Source organism: Apus apus, chromosome Z (assembly GCF_020740795.1).
Source record: "Apus apus isolate bApuApu2 chromosome Z, bApuApu2.pri.cur, whole genome shotgun sequence".
Taxonomy (NCBI): Eukaryota; Metazoa; Chordata; class Aves; order Apodiformes; family Apodidae; genus Apus; species Apus apus.
Window position 1 is genome coordinate 40625063 of NC_067312.1, and position 25004 is coordinate 40650066.

Genomic DNA, 25004 nt, shown 5'->3' on the forward strand with positions numbered 1-25004 from the left:
TACAAAGAGATTATGGTGAGCAGCCCAAAGAAGATCCAGCTAGGGTTCTAAAGCCTCTTCTTCTAAACAAAACAAACAAACAAAACCCAACAACAACAACAAAAAAGCGCCAAAAAAAACCACTTCTGGATTACAGAGACTGGCTCCAAAGCTATACCTAAAGGCAGCATCCAAATTCAGTCAAAAGCCTGCCTGTATTTTACATATGCATCTCAAGATCACTTTAAACTGGTTAGGCCTAATTCAGCAAAAAGCAAACCTGTGGCAAATGGAGGAGTGCAATAACAGCCTGAGAAGCTGCATAAATATCTACACAACTAGCAACACAGGCACAGCTCTACTGCCTACAGAGCTCCTGGCAAGTGTATGCAAGAAGGAAGATGAGGAAACTGGGAGGAAAACATGAAGAAATGGCTGGTTTAGTACACTCGGTAGCCTTTCACACGCAACTTCCTGCTCTGCCCGTGGCTGGAGCCTGCCCTGTGCGCAAGCATCTGCAGCAAGGTCTCCAATGGTTTCATTTGGCTGCCTTACCTAAATCCAAGCAGTGTAGAGATTCAAACACATCTTAATAACTAGAGCTGCATATATACTACACTCACAAATCTATGATTCAGCAATGCAATTATACACAGCCTGGCACATAAAAATAGCTGGTTTTCAACGTTTTTGGAAACACACACTTTGGAAATACACACAAATGAATGTTTAAAGGTACTGACAGTACACCATGCACGTGTATGATACAGATCAAATAAAATTACTGTTAGCAGCAGATACATTTATAAGTTGTAACATTTCTAAACCAGGACTGTTTAATAGTGTGTTAAATCTGACTGTTGACTATAAGATCAATGAGAATACCAGAACTAGATGAGTAAGGCTATTAATTACTTTTAAGTAATACCTATTAGAGCCTTTGTTTTCCTTTTGTTTATGTTATTGCTCAAAATTTCTCATCATACATAACTCTAGAAATATGTATGTGCTACACAAGTTTGGCCAAGAAAATAAGGTCACGACAAAAAAGGGCATAAGGAAATCTGTGTTGATAAGTTCCTTATAGCATGATTAAACAAAAATAAAATAAACAATACATTAATATAATAGAGATCTGTAACTACATCAAAATATTCTTCATAGAAGAAACACATAACTGTAACAGCACCATTAGCAAAATTCAAGCTTTCTTCGGAAAAGTGGTTGGAGTTTTTGCTTTCTTTATGAGAAAGTAACAAACTATTGTTTCAAAATACAATCCAAAATTTCTCAGACCTGTGCTTGGATCTTACTCTTGCAAAGTGAAACAGTCTCAGCTTTTAATAGTTTTCGCTGTCCCAACCACAAAAGGGGCTGCACTTCTTTCCCTGTGCAGTCAACAACTTTTTTTGCTGATGACAACAAGCAGTGATTCACTGGGCCTGTCTGAAACATTTTCGTGTGCATCAAGACATCCCAGAGAAAACAAACAAATGCATTTTTTGCTAGGATAATAGATCAACCTCAGGAAAAATGTCTTTATACTTACTGCTTTGTCACATTGATTCAGGGTAGGTGGTGCTACTTAGTATTTTCCATTTTATCTGGGCTTATCCTGTGTCTGCTAACATTACTAAATCCTCACAAAAAGAAAACACAGTACAAGAGTGGATAAGCTCCTGCTTCATAATGTAAGTATATGTCTTAGTGCTGCACTTGGTAGAGTAGGGCTAATGGTTGGGCTCTATGATCTTGAAGGTCTTTTCCAACCCAAGTGATTCTGTGATTCTGATTCCATGCACATCAGGCAAACATATGGCAAGCAGCCTAACCTGCTTCTGACAAGCAGCTTCATGAACTACAGATCTAGCAAAGCCTGCTCACCAACAGATACATATTCCATGTTTGACTGTGTGCTCCAGCTGAAGCTCTTCTTTTAGCCAAAGTATTTTAAAGGCATCTTGTGCATGCAGACTCTGCAGTGCCTAGCAGGTCATACATGTATAATGACACTTTTTCCTCAAGTGCAAACTCTGATAGTGCCTCACTGTTTTGTCCAGTGGCCAGTATTCAGAAAAAACTGCCTACCTTCTTAAGTTTTGCTTAGAAGCAACCACTAGACACTTTGTGACTGCATGAACCCCATTTCCCCAAGGCAACAGGAAAAGAGCCTATCAAGAGAATTCCACCAACTGCCTCCGTTACCTTGTGCACTGTTTACTTGCCCATACAGCTGGGAAGGTCTTCCAAATATCTATTTACCTTGCTCCAAATTAAATGCATTATTTTTCACTAAATCATGTCATGGCGAGACATGATTCGTCTCCTCATCGTAAGTGTTCCTCTTCTAAAGATAAGAAGCTGTATGTTTCTTTTCGGTCTTTACTGGAGTGAATACACTAAGCCTCTCAGTCTCCTTTAATTACTTGTTTTACAAACTCCTTTTATCTCTGTTGTTCTTCTCTGTAATGTCTTTAAAGATGGGTATATTCATATATATATATATATGAATATATATATACCTTATACCCAATATATATGAAGATAGTATCTTACACCTATATAAGATACATTATACCTTATAATATATATGAGGTATTCTAATAGATGCCTCCCCAGCAGCTAAGGTAACAGTGAAAAAATGTAAAAATCTAACACAAAATTCCTTTTGATCCCAGACTACATTGGCTTTGTTCTGTCATGTTACGCTGAGATTCTGTCCCAGCACAGCCACTAAAATCTTTCTCAGCAAATGTGCCTCTCAGTCAGTAAATTCTTTCATCTTTTACAACCGTAATCCACTGAGCAAGTGTTACACAGATAAACACATGATTTCACTCTACAAGAGACTTCCCTTATATCACCAACTGATTTTAGTAAAAGCTATTCGCTTTATTAATGACTTTACGAAGTAATATGTAAGGCACATAGCCATAAAAGACCTGGTTTGCACTCCTCCAGTGACAGTTTCACATTAAGGACAGCAGTTACTGTTTAGGCACACACGGACATTCACATCCACTTCCTAACACGAATTAATTGCAATTCTTTGGAAAACACAGGTGTAGAAAGCGATTCCGTTTCATTAGCAAAGCAATCAGCCCTGTGCTCAGTTCAACAGTTCTTCTGTATTAGAAGGAAGTATCTTAAAAGCCCGAGGCTTGTCCTTATGTCTTCCTAATCTCATCAGGACTTTAACAGAAGCAAAGGGCTAAGTGTTAAATGTATCTAACAAAGATGGATGGACGGATACACACACCCGAATACCTGGCTACAACAGGGCACCTGTGAGGAACTGAGCTCCTTATATGATCTCAGTGTTTTGTAAGACAGGATCCACTCTTTTCCTTTTTTAAGTAGGAAAGCAAGCTACTTCATTTTTGTCTTACCAAAAGGCTATACAAGAAGCCTCCTTCAGGGATGGGTACTTACACCAGAAAGAAACAGAAAGTCCTTCATTTTAGGTAATAATTTTTCTCTGTATTTTTAAAAATACCTTTGATCAGTTCAGTCTTTGCTAAATCTAAAATGTAAGTCACCCAGAAAAACACAGTCAGAAAGCTGCACAGGCACCAACTTTACTTCCTGAAGTCAATGAACCACAAATCACATTTGGGTGTGAAAGTAACCTCATTCTTATATTCCACTTTAGGTACACTAGTTCAGATCTAGAGTGAGCTTCCAAAGTGAATCTTCTGATCATCCCCTCTTACCTGACTTAATTTCACAGTCATACCAGAGTCTCCGGGCACACACACTGGTGCAATTACATTAGATGTGCTCCATGCATGCACCTACTGCACTGCAGCTGCTAAAATACATTCAGCCCATTGAATGACATTAGAGCTGTTCAAACTCATGTCACTGAGTGTGACAGATAGTGTGGATGTCATAATCGCAGCATCAACTCACTCAGCTGAGAGAGGCACTCTTCATGCTACACTACTTACCAAAAAGGACAGAGCCAGAGTCCATTGTTAGAGACAGGAAAATGAACTGGGTGGTCTTTTGACCACCCTATGTCATGTTCTCACAATCTGCCAGTTCCTTACCACACACATTTAAGGTCAATTAATGACAGCTGACTATTTTAAGCATGTCATAGAATCACAGAACCATTCAGGTTGGAAGAGACCCTTGGGATCACCGAGTCCAATCATCATCCCTACTCTACAAAGTTCTCCCCTAAACCATATCCACCAACACCACATCCAAATGACCCTTAAACACATCCAGGGATGGTGACTCAACCACCTCTCTGGGCAGCCTATTCCAGTGTCTAACCACTCTTTCTGTGAAAACATTTTTCCTAATGTCCAGTCTAAACCTCCCCTGTTGCAGCTTGAAGCCATTTCCTCTTGTTCTGTTGCTAACTACCTGTGAGAAGAGATCAGCACCAACCTCTCTACAATGTCTTTTCAGGTAGCTGTAGAGACTGATGAAGTCTCAGCCTCCTCTTCCTCAAACGAAACATTCCCAGCTCCTTCAAGCATTCTCCATAAGATTTATTCTCTAGGCCCTTCACCAGCTTCGTTGCCCTCCTCTGCACTCGCTCCAGCACCTCCATATCTCTCTTGAATTGAGGTGCCCAAAACTGGACACGATACTCCAGGTGTGGCCTCACCAGTGCTGAGTACAGGGGGACAACCACCTCATAGAATCATAGAATCATAGAATCCTAGGGGTTGGAAGGGACCTCGAAAGATCATCTAGTCCAACCCCCCTGCCAGAGCAGGGTCACCTAGAGTACATCACACAGGAAGGCATCCAGGCAGGTTTTGAATGTCTCCAGCGAAGGAGACTCCACAACCTCTCTGGGCAGCCTGTTCCAGTGCTCTGTCACTCTTACAGTAAAAAAATTTTTCCTGATATTCATCTTAAACCTCCTATGCTCCAACTTGTATCCATTACCCCTTGTCCTATCACTGGTCTTCACTGAAAAAAGCTTAACTCCATCGTCTTGACACTCACCCTTTACATATTTGTAAACATTGATGAGGTCCCCCCTCAGTCTCCTTTTCTCCAAACTAAAGAGACCCAGCTCCCTCAGCCTTTCCTCATAAGGGAGATGTTCCACTCCCTTAATCATCCTTGTGGCTCTGCGCTGGACTCTTTCAAGCACTTCCCTGTCCTTCTTGAACTGAGGGGCCCAGAACTGGACACAATATTCCAGATGTGGCCTCACCAATGCAGAATAGAGGGGGAGGAGAACCTCTCTTGACCTACTAACCACACCCTTTCTAATACACCCCAGGATGCCATTGGCCTTCTTAGCCACAAGGGCACACTGCTGACTCATGGTCATCCTCCTGTCTACCATGACCCCCAGGTCCCTTTCACCTACACTGCTCTCCAGCAGGTCAGCCCCCAACCTGTATTGGTGCATGGCGTTTTTCTTCCCCAAATGCAAAACTCTACACTTGCTCTTGTTAAACTTCATCAGGTTTTTCCCCGCCCAAGTCTCCAGCCTGTCTAAGTCTCTCTGAATGGCAGCACAGCCTTCTGGTGTGTCAGCCACTCCTCCCAGCTTGGTGTCATCAGCAAACTTGCTGAGGGTACATTCTGTGCCCTCATCCAGGTCGTTGATGAAGATATTGAACAACACCGGTCCCAGTACCGACCCCTGAGGGACTCCACTAGTCACAGGCCTCCAACTAGATTCTGCCCCATTGACTACAACTCTCTGACTTCTTCCTTTCAACCAGTTCTTGATCCACCTCACTGCCTGATCATCAAACCCATACTTGATCAACTTATCTACAAGGATGCTGTGGGAGACAGTGTCAAATGCTTTACTGAAATCAAGATAGACCACATCTACCGCTCTACCATCATCTATCCACCTAGTAATTTCCTCATAGAAGGCTATGAGGTTAGTCAAACATGACTTACCCTTGGTAAAACCATGTTGACTGCTCTTGATGACCCCCATCTCCTTGATATGCCTAGAGATAGTGCCAAGGACAAGTTGTTCCATTACCTTTCCAGGGATGGAGGTGAGGCTGACCGGTCTATAGTTACCCGGGTCCTCCTTCTTGCCCTTCTTGTAGACTGGAGTGACGTTTGCTATCCTCCAGTCCTCAGGCACCTCTCCTGTTACCCATGACTTACCGAAGATGATGGAGAGGGGACTAGCAATGACCTCCGCCAGCTCCCTCAGCACCTCTCTACTTCTGTTGGTCACACTATTTCTAATACAAGCCAGGATGCCACTGGCTTTCTTGGCCACCTGGGCACACTGCTGGCTCATATTCAGCCATTTGTCAGTTAGAACCCCCAGGTCCTTTTCTGCCAGAGACTTTCCAGCCACACTTCCCCAAGCTTATAGGGTTGCATGGGGTTGTTGTGGCCCAAGTGCAGGACCTGGCACTTGGCCTTGTTGAAGCCCATAACAGTAACATCAGCCCAACGATCTAATCTATCCAAGTCTCTTTGTGGAGCCTCCCTATCCTCATGCAGATCAACACTCCTGCCTAGCTTGGTGTCATCTGCAAACTTATTGCTAAAACACTTTGTGTCCTTACAGACATCTTGTTAAAGCATCCATATAAAATTGAAGGAAATGGTAAAAGAGATGAATACATCAACAACTAAATAAATAAACATGAGTTGGATAGTTTTGATTTAGAAGGCAGATGCTATCCTTACTCACATGTATTGTAGGTTGACATTTTTCACAAATGCTTGACGGGACACGAATCTTAAGCCTGAGTCCACCACGGTCCTGTGAAAACACATAAAACTGTTAGAATATTTCATTTAAAATGTTATGGGTAGCAAAATAATAACAGTGGTTAAAATAAGAATGTGGATGAAATCTCAACAAGGCTGAACCACAAGATCTGCAACTGTCCTCTATAATACACAAAGTTAAACCTCCACTTTGAGGAGGTCTCTATATGCTTCTATAAAAGAAAGACACAAAAAACAGCTTTATAAAATGTGCATCCCGTATACTCACAGATTTTTAAGTCCAACATAAAATCCAACTTCATTGTCATTGATACTTTCTAATTTTCTCTGGTTTGCGATGTAGCTGTTGAAAAAGCAAGACAGAAAAGATTATGAAAGTGGATTCTTCCATGGCTTTGACTACTTGGAGATCAAGCACTGATGTATGAAAGTCAGCTGTGATTGCTGATCTATTGCAGTTAACACTAAGATCTATTTAGAGCATCTGCAGAGTGAAAGTATGCTTAAAATCTTCCCCATCTTTTACATGGTACTTTGTGGGATAGGGCTGGAGGACAAACAGTTGAGCTTTACACAAGGGAAATAAAGCCCTGTTCATCATAGAAGCAAGACACCCTGAAGGCACAATAAATAAAGATGTATTACAATGTCACTGTTTCCCAGGACACACTTCATGGTGTCCCTCGTGGTTTTCACAACAGCAAAAAAGCCACCTTTAACGGTGGCAGTGGAACTACTTGTGCTTACACTAAGGGGGGAATCACACTGTCCTAGTATTTCTTCTTATGTTTTTATTACTTGTTAAACTGATTTTCTCTCTGACAGAAAGTAGTTTCAGTTCTATTTATACAGTAACAAAATAAGGAAACTGAAGAAAAGGAAGCTGTACTTCATTATGTTACATACACCAGTGGAAATTAAGAGAAACTGTCATAGTAGACCAAAGCATTGAGTTCACTCACACACCATGAATATCTGCCTGAACTCCAAAAGGATGTGGGCATGCAAGTCAGTCCTTTGTGTTATCATCATGTGAGATCTATGAATAACCAGTGACATCCCACAGACTGGAAATTAAAATCTTTTACAGATAATGCATGGGATTATATACAATGTTACCACTTCTGAAGCAAGCAAAAAGGTTTCACAGTGCAAATCTTGCAGTCTAGGAAGAAGAAATCAGTGGAAAATGCAATTCAACTGACTTAACGGGCAGGAAACTAAGCCTGATGTTAAGAGATGCCTTGCTAAAGAGTCCATGTATTTCAAAAGATAATCCCAGTCCTAGAAAAAACTTAAACAGAGATTGACCTGTATTTTCATGAGCATCCAGAACTAACTAAACCTGCAGTTTTTCCTAGGAAGGACTATTTTGTTGCTAGAATAAAACTTGTCTTTGTTTTAAGCATTTTTTAAAATGTAAAGGGAATTCTGGAGAATTGGAAAGGCATACTGCTTTCCCAAAGGCAACCCATCTACCTCAACTGGTGTGTTAGAGAAATTCCCTGTGTGCCTACATCCCAACATAAGCTTGAGAATGCCAAAAGTCAGGTTGAGCTCTCCTCCAGAGCTGCAGAGCTGACTTGGGCTATGTTCTTGCCAAGTACCAGGAAAAGAAAAAGGTTTCCCCTAATGGGATTCACCATACCTTGGGAAAAAGGAAGGCAGTAAAAAGGCAACACATAGCACTAGACAGAACACATTACTACAGCATCACATGACACTGGCTGTTCTGCAAGACTTCCTAGGATAAGATGCACACAGTGTAGCCATTACAAGATCAAGAGTCCTTCATATTTTGTGCTTCCTTCCTTGGATTTTTTTAAGGCAATCTGCTTTACTCTCTTGGGGTTTATCAATCTCTTTCTTTTGTTTGTTGGTTGGTATATTGACTTATTTTGCCAAGTAGAGGGAATTAAGTAGTTTATAAAACGCTAACAATTCTTCCACCTGGGAGTCCTGCAGATGAATGTTCATACTTCCTCTGAACATGCCCTGAAGAAGAAAGAACTTATTATTTAATAAATAGCTTCCCTGTCACTTGGATCTTATAATGCTAAAATAAAATTTATGCTAGAGGTAGCAAAGATATGTCCCTCATCCTGTCCTCAGTGTTCAATTAACAAGAATACTCTCAAGATCAGATAAAGAAAATACGGAGGACCACGAATTGAGGAAAATCGACAGAGAAACACAGAGGGAGAAGAGACTCAGAAGAGCAGAAGGAAAACTGAGCAACCAGTTGTACTAGCTGAAGATTAAGCCATCAGAAAAACCTCTGACAAACATTGCCAGAATGCAGATCCATCACTTCAATGCACTTATCATCCATCCAAATTTGACACCACAATTTTAATCGTAAAAATGTTTTAAGCAGAACCTCCCACTACTAGAAGCTCCAGAGCCTGACATAAGTTACAGTGCTGCGCAGAAATACATTAGTGTATTACCTCCTGTGGTAAGCCTCAGCCTATATAAATCAACTCAGCTCTCATTAAGTCAAGGAAGCTACCACAATTTACATCAGATGCAGATCTGAGTATGAGCACACAATTTATGTAAAAAGATCAGTGTTCGTCCATTAGGGAGCAATCCAAAAGGACTGTATTTGGGAAGAAGACGAAGCATGATTTTAGAATCTCTTCTTTCCTTCTCTTATTGCATCCCTTAAAAGAAAAGTGAGGTGGGGTATAATTTATTCTGAGCCGGTACTAACAATCTATGTTTCCAGCTTCTAATTGAAAGAACCAAGAGAAACCACTGATTTCCCATAACCATACTTGGAGTGGGGACTCCCAACAAATTCTGGTGATGTGCAACTAACTCAAAACAGTAGCACTTCTGCCACACAGTTTTAAGAACACTGTCAGTACAGAACATGACAGTAAAGAAATTTCACATAGCTGGGAATCCTTGAAGGAAGAATGGACAGGTGTCATTTGCCATAAGCAGGTCACATCCTCTTACACTTCCTGTCCTGGTTTGAGCCAGGATGAAGCCAATTTTCTTTTTACTGGTTTGTTTTTTTTTTCTTCAGTGAACTGTCTTTTAAGCAGCACACACATTTTCCAGCTAGTGAACTGGTAACACCTGGATGTTTATATTTGGTGCCGAGAAACCAAGAACTCTTTGCTCTACTTGTCGGATTTGCTACTTTGGACACTTGTAAAGCAGAAGACTCATATCTGCAACCCTCCCATAGGGAGGAGCAGACTAGACAGATGGCAAAACTGACCAACGTATTCCATTCATATATTTATGTAGGACTTGGCATAAAGTCAGGGATCAAGTAAGTCAAGCCCCTTTGTCTTCTTCCCTTCTCTTCCATTCATGGCCGGCATCCAGGGAGGACTCCATCCATCCATCACTGTTGATCCCTAGGCCCATGTGTTCCTGACCCTCATCACTCTGTCCTCAGCTCCTGTCTGCTCTGCCACTCTCTCTGGACATTTCAGAACTGCTCACAGCTCAGGAGAGTGGGTGGAAGTTACTGGGGTGGGGGGAGGTGATGACATTCCTGCACATACTTGTACATATTTGTACTTTCTTTTTTTTAATCATTAGTATTTAATTAAAGGTGTCTAGTTCAGTTTCCAATCTGGAAAGCCTCTCTCCTTATTTTCTCTCTTCTTTCCCTACCTGGGTGGGAGGGGGACAGAATCAAGAGCACTGTTGTCATTGGTTTAATTGCCAATCCCAAGTCAAACCGTGACAGCTTCCTTACTTGCTTAACAAGTTAAGCCTTTGCAGCTATCTCATAGCAGTGAAAAAGAAAGGAGTACAATGACTGCAGCTATACACTGTAAGGGGAAGTTGTTCTGTTTCATTTAGAGGGAAGTTTGAAATAAAACCTCACCCTAACTGAAGTCTATTTTTACCTTCTTCACAACTACTCTAGCTTGATGTTACTTATCATCAAACATTAATACTCTAAAAGCTCTGACTTGCAGTGGGTGACGCTGAGAAATGTGATTTTCTTGCCTGTGTACCCTTAAGAATATCCACCTTGTTCTTTAACTGAATGTTTTTGTTGTAGCACAGATGAAAAACACCCTGACTCATGGCTGGCTAAAGTCACGTGAGGAGCTTGGAAGCACACTACAGCAAAGCACAGCACCGCCGAAACCTGGCTGCATAGAACCCAGTCAGATCACAAATACCGACTGCTGACTCTAAACACTCAGCTGCCTGCAATACTATTTGCTTGATTATACTATAGCATTCTGCCTGTCCTTCAATGAGCCATCAGTAAAAAATATTTGCTCTCAGACCCCTAATTTCATCTCCCCTTTCCAAAGTACTGATTAATTCTAATAAAGGCATTCAGAATCAAATACCTACTGACTGCACATTGCAACCTACAATAACACATTCATCTCAGCACACCTCAGCAGCTATTGAATAATGTCACACGCTCACTCTTTGCCACTTCTGCAACATTCTGGAAAGGGTATTTTAAAATCCTATCATAAAAGAGTTAATTCCCCCAAGCAAATCTTCTCTTAAAAGGGTGGTCTTCACTTCTGCTCACTGCACTTGCAAAATATGGACACAGTCTGTGTAACATCAGTGAAGCAACCTCTGAACTGCAAGAGCATGAAGAAAAAGCAGGTTCTGCTCCTTTAAGTGGCCTAGATTATTCTGTGCCTCAATAGCTCAAAAAAAGGATTTCATTCTAACTTTCAAATCTTTTCCTTAACCTGACAAAACTTATAAGCAGAAGCATGCTTAGTTTGCTCTACTTCCTCTGGATTAATGTATGCTAAGGTATACTACTTCACTTAGAGCTGTCAAGACACACTGGAAAAGGAGCGTACACTAGTGTTAAAAATATAGATACAAGAAAGTAACACTGTAACTCAGCTCCAGAAGTATTTATACTGCCAGAAAACTCCCTTTATGGGAAACATGTTTTCTTAAGACTCCAGAAAATAAATCAATTATATGTTTAGCTCCGGTTCATACAGCTGGGAAAAAAAGTGCTTAAAATTAATAAACATTCCCTGGTGAATTGTTTCTGAATTTTGGGAAAACTTTATACTCAGTTATTTTTTTCACAAAATCTTTAGGGAAAAAGGCAGCACGCTCCAGACGCTGAACTGTCAGTAGATGAATTGCCATTCAACTACAGGTCACTGAAGTCCCTAGCCTACATTACTGTGAGAGACGTACGGCAAAAATTGACAATCAAACACTGCCAAGTTCCCTAGTGCTATATTTTCTCATAAACTCAAATGTCAGAGTCACATCATTTGAATATGAAGCACAAAACTACACAATGTTTCATGTCAGGAATGCCAGGTTTCAGATGGATATAGGGACCAATGATATCATCTCTGCTTGTGACCAAGCTCCTCCTAGGAAGGAAACTTAACAGCAAGCAATGAGCACAAGATAGACACCTACAAGTGACGAGTTCTCTAAAGATATACAGGCTTATTCCAATTATTTTATTCTATCTTTCTCTCTCCATCTGGTACCATCAGTGCCAGATGTCTTGAGGCCAACCTCAAGATACGGAACTTCTACACCTAAAAGAGAATGCTGTAACTCAGGAAAGAGACAGTGTGCTGAGTTAGCTCACTGTGGACTTACATAGTTTTCAGTAATTTTACAAATAGGTGCTCAACTCATGGGCTGCCTAGTGTCTCCTGACAAATCCTGAGCAACTGCTGTGGTGGTACCTTTTTTCTTTTTTTTTTAACTGTGAATCACTCTGTATTTCTCAGAGTGAAAAACTGATTGCCACTATCACAGGCTCCTTAAGTCATCCTTTAGGGCTTTTTTCCCTTCCATTTAGAGTGCTTAACCGTGAGTCACACAGGACCACAGGAGGTAGCTCACCATGTGCCAGCATAGCAAGCGGCTTTAGAGCTGACATAACTAACCCTGGTATCTTTCTTCAAAGTCACTGGCACGCCCATTTTTTGAGCAAATCCTACACTACACATATCCCACATTCAGATTATGTGCTGTTCAAGGCGATCTGGAACTCAGCATCTCACAGCCAAGGTCACAGATCACAGTTACCTTCAAGAATTTCCTGATCTTCATGTGTGGCTGTATCAGCTGCCAGGAGACAGCAGGGCTCAGACTTTCTGCTCCGAGTCTATATACTATGTAAAAATAGCTGTAGTCAATTAACAGTACAGAGTTGTCATTGGGAAATGCTTCTCCAAAGCCACCGTCCTGAAGAATTAGTGCTAACTCACCAACTTAAGTGAGGAGAACATGGGAATTCAGTGGAGATCCCTATCTGCAGAAGTGAATCCATACTCTTGCTTATGACTACAACTCCCTGGGAAACGGAAAGCCCATGGTTTGCCAGCCAATCTTAGTTTCCTCTTTACCACTTGCAAACAGGAAGACAAAAGTAAAAATAAATTAATACATCTGCAATGCAGAGTTTATGGAATTTTTATGCAAGTTTTTAAGTTTAAGGAATACTCAAAGGCAGGGAAAACCAAACACAATGCACATTGGGCTTACTTGTGTGGCTTCAAGGTGTTTGTTCTGTTTTCTTCAAACAGCAGACTACTAAATAAAGCAAGCTCTCTAGACATTTCATGCAGCTTTCCAGATTTTAAGATTCATGCCCTTGATGAGCTCCACCTGCAGCATTTCTATCCCCAAAATGCTTGCAAATCGTATTTAACTATTTTCTCCACTCAGAGAACTCTTGAGCTCCAAGAAGATCATACATTTGATATCCCACCAATATATCCGTTTTTGACACTTCTCCAGAGGACAACTGGCAGCCGCAATCTAGCTTCTCCTTAATAAAAATGTTTTGGGAATGTTGATATCCCTTGATAGAGTCAGAAAAAAAAGTACCAGCTGGCCAGAAAATAACTTATTTATTCAAAAACATGTGTCTTCATCACTGACCTTATACTGACCTGCAAAATATGCTTCACCCACACCGTGTATGAAATAATCTCAGCAGACTGTTAGGAAGAGGTTTCAACTTCTATACATTCATTTTATAATAGGAATACAGTGAAAATCACACATTAAATACCATAAAAAAGGAAAGTAGTGAATGTGCCATTTCATTATTTCTTGACAGAAACAAACATCAGACTAGTTCTTTAATTATTATTTTGCTTATAAGGAATCAAGGACATCTCAAAAGAATAAATAAAATGTTACATTTCTTTGTCCTACAAAACCACCGAGTGCAGAGATTCTTCAAAGACTAGTAACATAACTGCTCTTTTTCAGCATTTGTATACACCACCTCTGTAGCTGGCCTCACTGGCCTCAATGCAAATGAGAGTGGAAAAACATCTGTTCCATTACAGCACAGTAAGATTGCTCCTAAGCATCCTTTATAGCTATCTCTTTAGGTCCCTGAGTGAATTAAAACATTAAAGCATCTTGGTTCATGACAAAACCTTTGAATTCTCTTCTTTTACAGGTGCCCATACTCAAGGCAGTGGCTTTGTGGAAGGGATGTCTTAAATGAGCTGCATGTGGTTCAGGTTTTATAAGCACTAGCTGACATAAACGAGTACACTTCACAACATTTTAAGTCTTTTTCCTATCTCCAGATTTTGACATGTTCAATATTCCCTGATTTTTTGATTCAACATAAGAAATTCCCTCTGAAATTCCCTCTGAGTTCAGTCTTCCCCCACATCTATAATTTAAACTGTTTGCCATTAATATTTGGATTTATTCAGTTTAAAATTACTAGCTCTTGGAATGCCAAATACTTTGTTTAAATCTGCTCTAACATTCTCTATTTTGAGACGTACATCCATACCTGCTACAATATCCACTGTCTCATTCACTGCATCCAATGCACCTCATGCCAATTACAGATCAAATGTCATACTTGCAAATGATGCAGGGAAACTGCAAAACTTGAAGCCATCCATCCAGGAAAATCCATCTATATCCTGTTAATGCATTACATTTTCTGAAACATTTGACTCCTGACATCTCAAACAATATTCCGCTTTCCATAAGCCAGCAAAAATTTTCCTTCTTCCTCAATTTTTATTTATGTCTTTAGAGTCTACATATGGCCATAATCTCTATCCTTTTTCTCTGCAATTATTGCATAGGGAACCCAACTGGTAGATGTTTTTCTCCATTCTTCAAATGATACCATCTGCTGCCATGGTTCCTGATTTATTTCCTCTCTCCCAAGCCTCTTTCCCAAGTCCAGTGAAACCTCTTTTGTAGCCCTGACCACAGATTTGTGTTTTCTTGAAACCGTATCTTGTCTTCTAATGGAAGATATACATTAACACATACTCACATTATATTACCAAGGCATTCTAAAATGGTTATGGGTTGTCCTTTTGACTTTGCATGGTATCTAGTCTCTTGACCTCTACCTTACTCTTCTAGGCCCAGAACAGGTTGCCACCTTCTGCATGTCAACACCACTCTTACTATTTATATTTAACAAATTCATTTCTCAGAGAGCATTTCAACTGCATTAAAGTTGCTTTGCTGCTAATGCCCTTCAGAGGCACTCTTCACAGTTCACTATTTCTTTTATCACATTTATTTCCATTCTGTTCTCTGTCCTGTGCAGTGCATTACTCCTAATTTTAATTGGCCAATCTTTTGAACTTACAGCTTCTTCCATTAGCATTCCAAAAAAAAAAAACCAACACATTTCACTTGAGGAATCCTGTTCTTCACTTAATATAAGTAATTTCTTACTTGCACTGAATATATTAACATATTTATACATTTATTACACTTTTTGTACATTTGTCAGTATCCAGAGTATTTTGAATACTTATGCTGATTGCCACATTGCTGCCACTGTTTCCGTAACTTTCCATGTTCCTGTACTCGGCCAGTTTGATTTTTGGGAGATTCTCTCTCGCAATAGGACACACAGACAAACATCCTGTGTCTGCCTTTCAGGTTTCTCTTTATATTTGTGTTTGTTCTGCTGCATGACATAACGTATTTCCTCCTTTAGAATGAGATCACCTTTACTTAAAAACCCACTCAGGGGTGTCTTGTCATACTTCAGGAAAATATACTCTTTTGTAAGCATTGATTTTCCATTTTAACATCATTTCAAGTCTCAAGATCATCTTCTGTACCATTTCTCCTTCAAAATAAACTCTCACCCTGCATGCACCTCTTTCAAAAGGTGTCATCTTTTGCTACAGTAGTCTTCAAACTTCTTCCTTGTTTCTGCAAAGCTGCCTTCTCCTTACTCACCACTATTTTCACAGCATTATTCCATTTACCTTCACAGCTTTTGTCCCTGCCACTGCTTATGAGTAGAGTAGTATTTTTCTCATCCACCAGCCCGTCTCTCCTTACGGTTCTCATGATCAGGCCACACAGCTGCACGTGCCTGTCAGTGCCCCGTCAGTCAACATGCCTTCGCAGCACTCATCCCACCCCAGGATGCACATGGTGAAGGTGAAGTGCTCACCTGCAATTACACAGGATTGAGCAGATGCTGCGATGGTACCTCCAACTGCTAGGCTCTCACCTCCTAAACCTTTCACTTCAGATACCCACAGTGGAGGGCAAAACTGCTTCAAGTTAAAGTGATGGTTTAAAGTTTTAAGAATACACAGAAGTACTCTACTGCAGGCAAAAACTGTGCATGCTACCAGACCACGCAAACAGCAGGAACCACTACCCTGTCTCCATGCAGACAGGCATGCCATGGAGGACTGGGAGAAAGAGTCAGGACAGGGAAGATGGACAGAGTTGCTCTTCCACACACACCCACCTCCACGACAAGTGGTATCTATTTCTGCAGCTGTGCCACCTAGGTTTGCATCCCCCAGGTGACACAGGCTCTAGACAACAAGAAATTCACTGCACACAAACATGGTCCAGCATCCACAGTGATGTCCAGCACAGAAGTAGCATCCAGCATTAATGTTTTTCTGTTTAAGTGCCTTGATGCCACATGTGGATATGTGCCAACTCAAAAAGCTTGTAAATCTATTTGAATTTAACCCAAAAAGTTTAAAATTTGTGTATATGTATAAATATGTGTGCAACACAGAGTCTTCAAAAGATAGTTATATTTCTACCACTATAAACTGTAAAATACTTCAGCACATGCTTCAGTACTCCACATAGTTAGCCCCACGAAGTCAACAGAACTGCTCCCAGCAGGACAGTACAGAGTATGTGTTTACCAGGTGAGGATCACAGTGTGCATGTGTTCAAAAACCTGTTTCTAGCAATTAGGATTAGGCAAGACTGGAGGAGGGCAGTAAAAGATGAATATGCAATAGACTCTACACCTACCTAGCAGGCAAAAAAAAAAAAAAAGAAAAAGAAAGAAAAGAATTTCATCTTCCTGAACTAGACCCATATTGACCACATAGAGCCACCTGTTCAAAAACAAACAAACAAACAAACAAAAAAGTCTTGTGAGATAGAAGACCACAGATTTGGAAGAAATGGTGGAAATAAATCTCCAGTAGCATCCAGCAGCACCAGGTTCAATTCCTTCTTCTCCCTAAGAGAATGTGGTTCCAGACTATCAGAAGATGTCATACCATAAAGCAACCTCAGAAAAGGTAACCTCACCCTTACCTGTTTGAGCTGTTCTAATTTTTGCTGTAGTGGAACACTGAGTGGAGCAGGAGCAGGAACCAGCTGTCTTCCTACACAAATACACATCACAATTGCTTAGCTAAACTGACTGTCCTGTTCTCTGACCCAAAAGCACATATAAATACTCCCTGCCAAGTAAGGCAACTCAGATGGAAGAACCAAGGCAAGCCCACATCTGCACACCATACAGGACAGTAGTTGAGATGCTGACACGCAAGACCTTGGTTCAGACCTATCCTCTGCTTCAGGCAGAGCAGCCCCCAGCATTGTGTGGAACCACACAAAGACCTTACTCCACAGTGTGACCCTCCTCGCTAAAAGAAGGGTCTTGCTTTTTCCACTCACTGCAGTAAACTAAGTCCCCAAATTTTCTTGTACTCTGTGGACATGGAACAGGATGCCTCCATTGGGTAATGTGCAGCAGGAACCTAATTTAGCCTCCTGAATCACTTCCTGGAAGAAGTGGGCTCTCAATTGCTGGCAGAAGACTGGCCAGCTGAGTTAAGTGCCTTCTCAACACAATTTGTAGGGAGTTGCTGGATTTTAAATGCTGAGGCCTGGGACAGTCCCAGACACACTTAGCAAGTCCAGCACGTGACACCTGCAGCACATGCTGTGAAAAGTCTCCCAGTCTATGCCCAGTAAGTCTGCCATGCCCAGTATGTGTACATGATTTACTCACATATGCTCACTATGTTGTCTGGCACTCAGAAATTCAGACAGCTGTTGCAAAAGAATGGGAAAAGCCATGTCCTATATCCTCTTCATATGGAATAGAGCATCTGATTGTGCAATGTGGGACATCCCTGCTTCACAGGGTATCTGCTGAATACAGCCTTAATTATTTTTGCATATATGGTTAGGAAAGAAAAAAAGGTAAAAATAGTTTCATTTAAATCTGAAGCTGGAAAATTTCTTTTGCCTCAACTGTCAAACCAAGAGGAAAAATAGGTAACTTACCCAGCCACAACTACAGTTCTATCTACAGACTCCTCCAATAAGGAGCTTTAAAGTGACACCAATTTCATTGCTTTTCTGTTTCAGCAAACTTTGACTAACGTATTACTCTTCATTTATTTATACATCAGGAAACCATACACAGTGAACCATTTATCCTTTATGGATCCAGCACAAGCTCCTGGACTGACTGTAGCTGCTACTGACTTGTATGTGGAGGTGCAGGTTCATTTCAATACTGAATTATCAACAATTTTGTAAAAGACCCCTCTAAAATGCTCCATCTTAGCTTCCGCTTGCTGCAACATACTTAGTCTTCAGTAAGAAGATGACTGAGACCCACGAAAAGCCGCAAGTCAAAATACATCAAACAACAGAGCAACTGGCCCCTTCTCTTCCAAAGTTAAAAGAGGCAGGAAAATGCTTGAATCTAAGTCTTTTAATACGTCACATGTGTCCTCTTAACTGCTCTAGCCTGGTGAAACTATAATTCCATCCAGTTTTGTCTCTCACTTTAACAAGGCCTGAATCTCAGCCTCAGTTTCCCCCTGAAATAAAAGGCATTGAAGTACCTTGCTGGCTCAGGACTTAGCAAAAGGCTTGTTCCAGGTCACATAACACAGAGATGATGATTTCTTAGACTGCCTCTGAAAATGCCCTGGGCCTGTCTTCTTCCACTTTCTCTCAGTTCTGCAGAATAATCTAGTTTCTTCAGTCCTTGCCTAGGAACCAGAGAATATTGTCCTAAAATCTGATCTTCAAGAATGTATACTTCCAATTACAACACAAGCCAGAAACAAGAATAGCTGAACTGGTGATAAATATGCTTAAGTTTCAGCTATAACTTCTATCGATGAACAATACTCAATGCAGGTAATTTTCTTTCAGGAAAATATAAAAAATTGCATATTCACAACGGAATTTCCAGTGTACGGCTCCTATCCCATAAGTCCATTAGGATTGTGCAATGTTATGGTTAATAGTAGCTATGTACGAGACAGGATGTCCATATACATATATTAGGAAGGGGAGTAATTCAGTTTGCCTTATGCAGTTTCTGAAAATATAGGCTCACAATCAAACAGGAATTAAGGTTCGTTCTGATTATATTTGATTTTAATAGCAGCTAAGAGCCTACATGCATTTGAATGAAGAGATCTCAGCAAAACATAAACAGCATCCAGTAACAAAAGCATATTCACATCCTAGGAAGTACAGGTATATGTCTTTCAAACCTCTATGAATCTATTTATTAATTTGAAATGCAAGTAAATTAATGAATTTATACAATCAGTGCTTCACTTTTTAAAGGACAGTTTTCAAAGACAGGTTTTTCAGATGTAACAAGCTAAATATACACTTAACAACAATAAAGCATTAAGACAGTTTCAGAGCTCTCTGCTCCACTTTTTATTTTTTATTTCTCTTCGTTATCTGCTACACTGATCCAGCTCGGACAAGGATATTTGGATGGCCACCTTCACTGACATGCTGTTAGACATTCTTGCAGTGACACGACAAAAGAGGGGAGAGAGAGAACTGCAATCCAAAACTAAAGGGAGAGAGGGGTTTTCTCTTCAAAATTAAATCCAAAATGGAGAAATGAGGCCCTTGCTTAGTTATGGAAAAGTTTTTGCTTTACAGTGATTTGTGATCTAGAATATTGCTAAGCTACCTCCTCCCTTACACTGTCAGCATGAAAATAATAAAGGGAAAAAAATAAAACCTGAGAAATCTGGAAAATGCCATCCTAAAGACACCACAGGCTGGACTGCCTGGCCCTCTGTCCTCTCATTAGTATAGAAAGAAGTGGGAGATTCTTGAAAACAACATATTCAAGACCAAATCCTTGAATTCATAGAAATGGCTTTCATTTTAGTATATAAATCCCAAACCTTTCTTAAAACCGTTGAGCGACCTGAGACAGAGGCAGAGGCGGTGTTCTGTCAGCCCAACTGACAAAATCCTGGCACCCTTCCTGAAGGATGCTGCCCCCCTTTCATCTCAGCCTACTGCAGACAGCCCCCATCGAGACCCCCAGAAGCCCCACAAACTCCAACCAACTGGAAGGACAAGGACTAAAAATAAGCCATACAAAAGGTTTCCTGAGGTTAAAAAAATATATATATATATATATAAAACAAAACAAACAACAACCCTGCAGTATATACAAAGCCCAAAGCTTTGTGGTATTTTGAGTATTTTTAGAGCCTAGAAATTACAAAACTGATTTTCATCACAATTACTTCTAAGTTACTTTAACCAAATAGTCAGATCTGTAAAAGAAGATCAGAAGAAAACAGAAAAAAGACAAAATCCTAAAAGCAGCTATTATATCACTTTTGTCCAAAACTCCTTTAGTAATTTGTAGCTCAATGACATGTTTTATTGTACAATTAAAAGTCATCAAAAATAACTCTTCAATCCAGCCAAGCCATGGAATGCTGCACAGCCAAACATTGCTTTGAGAAGGAAACGGCTAGGGGCTGAGGAGTCTTGTGGACAGTTCTATGTTATGTTAAATCTACAACAGCCTAGAAATCTAAAATGAAAGAGACCCAAAATACCAACAGCTCTGAGCTTCACATGAATTTAAATATGTCTTTTTTATAGCACAAGCTCACATGACTTGTTAAATAATTTACTCTATAAATTACTTATCCTGTCTTATTTATTAACAATTCTAAAGTGCTTTATGTAACTGCATTAGAAATTTATTTTGTGGTTTTGAAATGTACGCAATACACAATCACCTCTCGTAACAGGCAAGAGCTTAAAAGTCACCTACTATTTTGTTGGCAAGCAGTTCTTCCTGAAATACACCAATTAATTGCAAACCCCATTCACCTGAATAATCACAAGTCAACATATTAATTATTTGATACTGGAACTGTGAAATTAGGCCAGGAATACACTTGCACTGCAATAAGACACTTTGAAATCAAAGTCTTTGAAGAGCATTGATACATACTAACAATACATTTTAGTAACTGAGAACATACTAGACCAGTCGTTTTACAAGAAATACTGAACGCTTTAACAATTACTCATTTACTATCTGATTAATATTTTTGCTCAAGCAATCTCACCAAGGACTACTTGCTATTGTGCCTACAACACACAGATTTAACAATACTTATATACTCCTTTTGCTCTTGGTCCTTGGCTCTTAATGTGAGCTTCAACGACTGGTATCATTCTTCTAAAGCAGGATCTCACCCTGGCTCTAATAATTCCAAAACTGCCAGCCAGTTATTAAGTTCCATTATGATAAGCGATTTTAGCGCTGGCACGTGCTTCCCAGATAAAGACCAGTCCACGTCAGCACCGCAGACAATTGGACACATCCAAGATATTTTCAGAGAATTTTCAAAATCTGCCTTTCATTCTTCTTAGCAGAAAAATATGCAAAAAGAACGAGGAAGGGAAAGAGTGAAGAAGATGACTAAGAAAGCACCAGGCGTGAATACTCCTGTGCCCTCCCACACCAAGTTTCAGCAGCCGGCCTTCCTCACAGGGCTGATGCAGAAGTGCTCCGGGTGTCTTTCTGCTGCTCTCAGTAGAATTGGAATGGGTGTTCCAACCAGGAATCTAGAATAGCTGGACTGGTAGTAGAGTGTTTATTAAGCTCTAAACCACAATTTACCAATGGGCCAAAAGAGAGCTGAAGTACCTGAGTATCTGCTGGTGGAGGCTGTCTGATGCATGGGACCACAGTTCTGTTACTCCCATCAGCATCACCCCAGCTTTCTCTCACACCACTGAGAGCCAAGGAGAAAACCTCGCTGCCCCCTGACATCCTGCCTGCTCAGTGCCTTCCACCTGGCCCACAGCCAGCCCTCTGCATCACTGTGGGTTTCACATGCCCCCCCCTAACTACGCAGTTATCCCAACACTCCCAGTGCACATGGCTCAGCTGAGGATCTCTACTCGCTCCAGGCCCCTGTGGATTTTTTGCCTAGGACTGTGGTTCGCCTCCCATCAGGAGCAGGACATAAACAACCAATGAAGGACTGGTTTTAACAGACACTTAGGAAATGCTTTGGAATAAATTACTAGAAATTAACTGCCTTTTGCTCTTTCTTATTTATATCAAGAGTAATTCCATAAAAGACAAACAAAATTGTGTCTCTCTAACTAAAGAGTATGTAAGAAAAAAATCAGGCCTGAATCTTCCAAAGTAAAATGCAATGCCTCAGCCTCTTAAACCTGTTTCTTAGCTAGAATAAAGCAAGATCTGCAGTGTTAAAAAATGTTTCCACAATCTGTTATCTACCATATTAGAACTGCTTCCCTATATATCTACTGTTTACCGAGCTCCCACATGACAGCTACTGCAGTCCAATTTTTAATTTATGCCTATAAGCTAATTAAAGGTCCTCTGTGATTTTTGTTAAAAGTACGCATGAAAAGACCGTCTTAAATATGTGCAACAGCATCTCCTGAGAAATCCATGACTCAAAATTATTTTTAGATCACCAAACACAACAACATGCAATGTCACAGTATGATACAGTAAAAGTGAAAAGAGATGTAAAGGCAGCTATGCCCAAGAAACATGGGGAAATTACAACCAAAAGCATAAATGTAAAAATGACTAGACATGTTTTAAGTTGATCATGGCTGTCATATCTATTTACACGTGTTCTATCCTGTGGCCTTTTAAGCAGTTTAAATTCTAGGAGGAAATTGTTCTGATACCTTCAAATTGAAAGTATCAGATAATAAGGCTAGCAAAGCCCATGAAAACTAACAGAGATGCATAGCTCAAAGCTATTTTTTTTAAATTATGCAATCGACACAATATTAAACAAACATCTGAAAAAATAACTGCTGTAGTAACTAAGAAAGACTGCTCCTTTACCACAGGTCCTAAAAATGTACGAAAGGTAGGCTGTGTAAGAGTAGCAGAAATGAAATGTCTCCAGCTTCTCCTCCAGTCGCATGCATGGAAATGCAGCAAATTGACTTCAGCACACTATAGAAAGGTAGCCCAAATGCTATTTAAAATCACACAATATTTCCCAGTATTTTTATATTATTTCTAAAGGAAATTGAAAAAGACAAGAAGGATGGAAAAAGAAAACAGTGAGAAATCTGTATAGGTTTTAGGGAAAATACTCTGATATCTTTGACATTAAAAATGCCATGGGAAACAATCCAGAAACTAGAGGGATTGCAAAATACAGAGATGCACGAAACAGCTTTAGAAGGTTCTTTTTTTTCGTCCCAAGATCTATCATCTACAATTTGAGTACTAAAAATCTTTATCAGCAAGAGCCTTCGCAGCTTTTCTCAGGCTATGTATGTGGACGCCATGGAGTACAGAGCTGTGAAACGATGCGGGATTGCACATGAAAGGTTACAGAACTCCCTCACCTAATACTGTCTGAGGGCAAAAGGGGATGGATGCTACAGATGCGTGAGAGAGAGAAAAAAAACTTTTTGCGCCGTCCTCACTAGTAATGATGGTTTCCTAATTGTCCAGCACTTTGCTTAAAGACATCACCATGCTCATTCCTCTGCAGGCTCAGTATTTTCTCCTTCCAGCCACCTTACTGAGAAGACTCGCATGCTTATGATCAGGGCAGGGATAATAGTTTGCTGTCCCTTCCAACAGAATCTGTCGCATCCCCTGCTTTTGTTTTATTTAGGTTTATTTTTATTTAAAAATAAATAAATAAACAAACAAACAAATAAATGAAAACGGGGACCGGGGATGTGGGGGCGCGACCCATTAAAATTATCGGTTTGCAGTATTAAACTGCGGGAGCGAAAGTAAAACAAACAAACAAATAAAAAAAACCCACAAAAAATAATCCTCCCTGCCAGACCCGCTACCCCCGCAGAGGTGAGCCCCGGGCGCTGCGCGCCGTCCGTCCGGATCGGCACTCCATCCCACCCTCCCGCCCGCCGGCCGCCCCGGGGCCACGCCACAGCCAGCGGCGCCCGCCGCGCCGCCCGCCCCGCTCCCCGGGAACCGCATCGCGGGCAATTAGGAGTCATCATCTAAATGGGCTCGCAATGATTTCTCTGGGCACTCGCGTCCAAATTAAATCAGACCGGGCTTCTAGGCTTCCAGCCACGGCATTTGCCCGCGGAGAAAGTGCCTTTCGGCGCGGAGAAGTTGCCCGCCGCCCCCTCCCGCAGCGTCCCCCGGCTGCTCCGTCCCGCCGCCCCCGCGCCAGAGCTGGGGCCAAGCCGGGCCAGGGCCGTACTCACATCTCGGTGACATTGTCGCCCTCGGCGCTCCGCTGCGGCACGGGGAAGGAGGCGATGCCCGGCGCCGGGTCCGCACACCAGATCCGCCAGGAGCTGCATCGGCAGGACGCGGGGCAGCCCAGCGCGCCCCGCCAACAGCCCAGCACCAGGCAGCACAAGCCCCAGAACCGCGCCAGGCCCGGCCCCGGCCTCCGCCGCCAGGTCCCCATGCCGCTCCCGCTCACTCCAGCGCTGCCCCGACGGCCTCTGCCTGCTCCCGCCGTCGTCGCCGCCGCCGCCGCTGCAGGCGCTCAGGCCCGGAGGGTGCGCAGCTTTCCGCGCCTCAGGCGGGCACCCCGCGGCCGGAGCTCACATGGGCGCGCCGCAGCCACAGCCACAGCCACAGCCGCCCCGCGGCGCTGCCCCGCTCAGGGGTTCGGCGGGACGCCGGAGCCGGGCTCTGCGACGGGACCGGGGCGGAGAGGGGCGAGCGGGCCCGCCTGCGCGGCGCAGCACCTGCCCTCGGCCCCGCGGGCGGACAGCGGCGCCGCCTGCCCCCGCGGCGGCTCCCGATGATGCTGCAAAACGCGGGCAGCGGCAGGGGCAGG

The 25004-nt window shown here is 41.7% G+C and overlaps 1 protein-coding gene across 9 annotated transcripts in view; it reads right to left on the reverse strand.

The window, feature by feature from the left end:
* Positions 1–25004, reverse strand: part of NTRK2 (neurotrophic receptor tyrosine kinase 2) — a 219972-nt gene that overhangs the window by 194816 nt on the left and 152 nt on the right. For 4 of the 9 annotated variants that reach the window (XM_051642178.1, XM_051642181.1, XM_051642185.1 and 1 more), the window contains exons 1-3: positions 24418–24988; positions 6941–7015; positions 6632–6703 (exon numbers count right to left, since the gene is read on the reverse strand). In XM_051642178.1, coding sequence (XP_051498138.1) covers positions 6632–6703; positions 6941–7015; positions 24418–24626 — 356 coding nt within the window. In that variant the 5' untranslated portion in view covers positions 24627–24988. Of the gene's footprint in view, positions 1–6631; positions 6704–6940; positions 7016–24417; positions 24991–25004 lie in introns of those variants that run through there. The other 5 variants (XM_051642188.1, XM_051642187.1, XM_051642180.1 and 2 more) reach the window with 3 other exon arrangements.